We start from the raw sequence: 4,505 nt of genomic DNA, 5'->3' as shown, positions 1-4,505 counted from the left end.
GCTGCAGTGCAGCGACTGAGAGGCACAACTGTTGAGAAAACGAGCAGGTGAAAGTCGAGGTCTTCTTCATGCAAATCAGTGGTAGCTGGTGACTCACCAATGGCAGATCGTACTGTTCCCCTGCATGCAGATCCACTCAAATTTTGTCCGGTCTGAATGTTAAAACAAGACCTGAAGTCTTCTTTTGCAAATCAAGCCCTCTATAGCAACTTTTCTTCTCCATAACTGGTGACATGGAAACAAGCAAAAAAAAAAAAAAAAAAAGCAGGTAAAACTCGACTTCAGTGAGATATTATAAATGTAACAAACCAGACTGAAAGTGCAAATTTTGCCCTGAGGGTGGTGCTAGTGGAGAGGACATGGGGTAGTTGAAATCAAAAGGGTTTATCTTCATGGAACCATGAGTATTCTGTATTCAGTTTTTCCTTTGAAATGTGTCTGTTACATTGTGATAGATTGAGATATATTAAAAATGCCTTGTACTGAGGGTGGCGCTAGAGGGACAACATGATAAAGTCGGTCGCCACTAAACCTCAGGATTCATCCTCTGGGAACAATGGATAATTCATCACAACCTAGACTTAGAACCTCACAGTTTTTTATTTATTCTGTAAAAAATGTGCAATTTATCTCATGATTTTATCTAACTTAATATTCTTTCTTTATTGTTATGTGTTTATTGTTATTTTGACTTCATCTGAGAATTTTTTTTGAAGTGAGTCAGATTTAATTTATTTTATTTTGTTTTTTTTACAGCAAAGATTAAATGGTAACAACTGTCTGAATTCTGATTCATGGAAGTCTTCTGTATTAGTCAACAGTCCGAGTTTTGACAATAAAAATTTGTCATTATCACATGGATAAAGCAACGTTTCGACTCAGACGGTGGACACTCACACTCTGATGGTCTCTGAGTCAAAACGTATTGGTCTATCCGTGTATTAATAAATGATTTTTCTAGTAAAATTAGGAGCTCCTCAGATACTCTTTGGCCTGCAGATCAATACTGAGGATTTGCATTAATAAGAAGTGGGACAGTCATTATCTTGTTGTCTTCACAGACGACTGGCCCAGTTCTTGAAGAGCACACAGTTTTGTAGTTTTTTCACTATTTTTTCCACCAGCAATATCTTAATGTATTTGAAAGCAACAAGTTTTTGCTCTTTAAAGTTGTTGTCCTGCACAGCAGCAAAGCTTGTAATGGCTGCACCAGTACAGAAATGTACAACAACAGCAAATCCAGATGTGCAGAACAGATGGTAATCCATATTTATAATCCTTAATAGGTCTTTAGAATTAGTCTTTACTCATACAAAAGAAAGAAGAATGAGAGAGAAAAACAGCAGATATAACCAACACAACATTTCAGTTCCAATAATCTAAAAACGAATGTTGTTTTTTCAAGATAAATATCAAATCATGTCGACATGGTTTATTATTCTGTTGGATTCTCAGTTTTATTAAGATCTTTCACATAGTTCTTAAACTTCTTCAATTCTTTTTTGTTTATTTTTCAACATGTAAGTTATATTTTCTATTGGAAGTTTTTTTTCTATTTGTCTTCTCTAATGTGTAACAGTTGGTCTTTGAGTATTTGTTCACTTTTGTTATAATTATGCTCTTTTGAATATGGGCCAAGAAGAATTAGAAGAATCTCCTCACATTTAGCTCTTACGTCTTCCCAAAATGCTTTTTTTCCTTCCACATTGCCGGACACAGTGGAACGTCTGTGGCCTTGGTGCATAAATAAATCTGGAATCTTTTTAGTGTAGCATGAATATTGTTCAAATAGGACACCTGGCAAATTGAGACACTTCAGCTTAGCAATGTGTGTCTTCACAAGGAATAAATAAAACAAACCCAAACCACTGTTTATGCATTGTTGAAAAGGAATTTGATAAAGTGAAAATTGAAATGACATTAAAACTGTTCAGATTATAAATATCTAAAAACAAATATTCACCACTTGATTCCAATTTATGTAACTGAATGTAATTATGTATTAAAATGACTAAGAATCAATTCTATACTCTTTTTTGACCTTTCAAAGATGCATATGTGCCGGTTGCGTGTTGTTAAAATGTTCGTATTATTTATTTATTATTATTATCACCAAAATCCAGTGAATTTCGCTGGATTTTGGTTGATTTTTTTGTGAATGTTCTAAAAGAAAATATTCGAAATTTTACTGATATATATGTAATGACTTTAGGATTTTTTGGAAGATTTTTACTAAGTTTTTGAAAAATATTTACAAGAATTTTGTTGCCAAATTTGGGGGATTTTTGTTTCTTTCATGGGAATTATTGTAATTTTCTTCCTGAAGGTTTTGCAAATTTTCAGAAATTTAGAGAATTTTTTTGCTGAATTTTTGAATTTTTTTCAGACAAGGAAACTATATTTTTTGGTGCCCGTAAATGAGGACAACAGGAGGGTTAATTTCTCAGTTTTTTACATCAAAATATATGGTGTTACAATCTGTAAAAAAAAAAAAAAAAAAAAAAAAAAAAAAGTGTTCTCAGGACATTTTTTGTTTGAAATGGAGTTATTATTATATCAGTTCTGTGTTTAGTTATTCTTTATTTTTCCCCTTGTGTATATTTGGGGAATGGAGTCAATGTCAATAGCAGAGGTTTTGAGATAATTCTGTATTTTCAGAGATTGTCCTGTTTTCCCAACACTCCATATGTTTGTTTTAACTTTGCATGGGTTACATATATTTACATTAACCAGTTGTGAGACATATTTTCTTTCTTCAAGCATAAAACTGCTTTTCTGCTGTACTCTAAAAACCTCTTTAGAGGCACCCAAGCATTAAAATAAAAATCATTTTACTAATTTTACTGTGCTATCAGCCTGAAAACCTCTTACCCAGCATAAACTGGGTGGAATGCTTACTTGTTTGTTAGATTGTTTCAAATTAATGATTACTTTTGTTTTATTGCGCATACCTAACTGCACATTTATCATGAGTTTATTGCAGGTTATTAATACCGGAGTGACACAGAGACAGTCCTTTGATAAAAGTGAATGTACAAGCGGGGGGGCGGGCCGTCGCTCCTCGACCAATGGGAAGCGCCGCAGGCCGGTGGTGGGCGGGACTTGCGTGGCAGCAGGTTGGGTTGCACACTGCGCTCAGACAAGTTGATCCAGAGTAACAGTAAATCAGACAGCAGCTCCTACAGCACCAGCAGTGAAATTGTAACCCCTGTTGCAAGTATTTTTGGCCGCTGATAGGACCGAGTGAGATCACTGCGGTCTCTTTTCTCGGATAGACTCAAGAGTTGTTCGGCGAGAGCAACGCAGGGACCGTTTTCAGTCTCATTTCTGCTATATCTCAATTTTATATCACACTGGAAATGTCCGAAAACAAGCCGAATGATGAGCCGAAGTTATCTACGACGGACAGGGTGGTGAAATGTGAGTGCAATTTCATTTTTAAAAGCTTTTATGGCGTGTTTGTCGAGACGCTGCCGTGCTCACTTGACGGTCGTAGCGAGCAACAGCAGCGAAATGTAGTCGAAAAAATTGTTTGCTGGCCATGGAGGAAGAAGAAGGGTGTTAGCCGAGCTGTGACAGCAGCAGCAGCAAACTAGGAAGTGAGGCTAACTCAGTTTGTAGACCAGAGCAAGAATTTAACAAGAAATGTGTCACTGTCTACTTGTGAGGTGTGATATAGCCGCTCAGTCTGCACATACACTGTGTTCATTAGCAGCGAGGAGCCTCCAGGCAGCAGGGTGACAGATGCATTTTGGTTCTTATACAGTGCACAGCTTTACAGTATGCATGCAGATATTGCACAACCATTGCATTCAACCCCAAGGGCGATTTTCCCTCATTTTGCATGCATCACCAAACATAGTTTGTTTTTTTTTTTATACCAAGGCTCCTCTTTTTTTCTCTCTCTCCTTTCACCATTGCATAATACTACTTGATGTCGCCTGTTTTGTAATCTCACAATTTGGGGGGGGGGGTTTAGTGTTCATGCCACATGGGGTGGTTTCTTCCTGCCTTCTGTGTTTACAGGTCTGACATTCCACCTTAGCAGTCTACCATAAGAATGCAATAAAGATCATAATCGAGTCGACCTAACCCAGAATAGGAGCATTGTAGCCTGCCCAGCTGCATCCCAGTCATGTGAAAGGCAGGGCAGAAACAACAACAACAAAAAAAAAAAAACAGCCTTTTTGGAAGACAAAATGACAAATACGAACGGAGAGTGTTTACTTGTTCTGCCTGGTTCGGATCCAGCACTAGGTGCAAACCAACATCCTCCCCGACTCCCAGCACATCACAACAGTGCAGGGATCACAGCGTGCACGAGCACATGAGGGGATTGTTGAGTGGTTTTTATCCAGGCTTTAGCTGCAAGAGTTCAACCGATTGAAATGATTAGATCATCAGTGACCATTAAGCACAAGATTTTTTGTTGGGAAATCTCCAAAAGGCGAGCATCCATTGCTCAAACGACCATGATGACTGGAATCACCGGCTGTATTTCACAC

At 37.5% G+C, this 4,505-nt stretch overlaps 1 protein-coding gene across 5 annotated transcripts in view; it reads left to right on the top strand.

Moving 5' to 3' along the window:
- The first annotated feature begins 3,149 nt into the window (after positions 1 to 3,149).
- LOC111567535 (protein phosphatase 3 catalytic subunit alpha) overlaps positions 3,150 to 4,505 on the top strand; it is a 71,473-nt gene continuing 70,117 nt past the window's right edge. For 2 of the 5 annotated variants that reach the window (XM_023268718.3, XM_035947483.2), the window contains exon 1: positions 3,151 to 3,420. In XM_023268718.3, the coding sequence (XP_023124486.1) occupies positions 3,360 to 3,420 (61 nt within the window). In that variant the 5' untranslated portion in view covers positions 3,151 to 3,359. Of the gene's footprint in view, positions 3,421 to 4,505 lie in introns of all 5 variants that reach the window. The other 3 variants (XM_023268719.3, XM_035947484.2, XM_055007516.1) reach the window with 2 other exon arrangements.

The sequence above is a fragment of the Amphiprion ocellaris genome, chromosome 23, assembly GCF_022539595.1.
Source record: "Amphiprion ocellaris isolate individual 3 ecotype Okinawa chromosome 23, ASM2253959v1, whole genome shotgun sequence".
NCBI classification, from domain to species: domain Eukaryota; kingdom Metazoa; phylum Chordata; class Actinopteri; family Pomacentridae; genus Amphiprion; species Amphiprion ocellaris.
The sequence above is the reverse complement of the archived record's forward strand: the minus strand, read 5'-3'. Positions and strand labels throughout refer to the sequence as shown.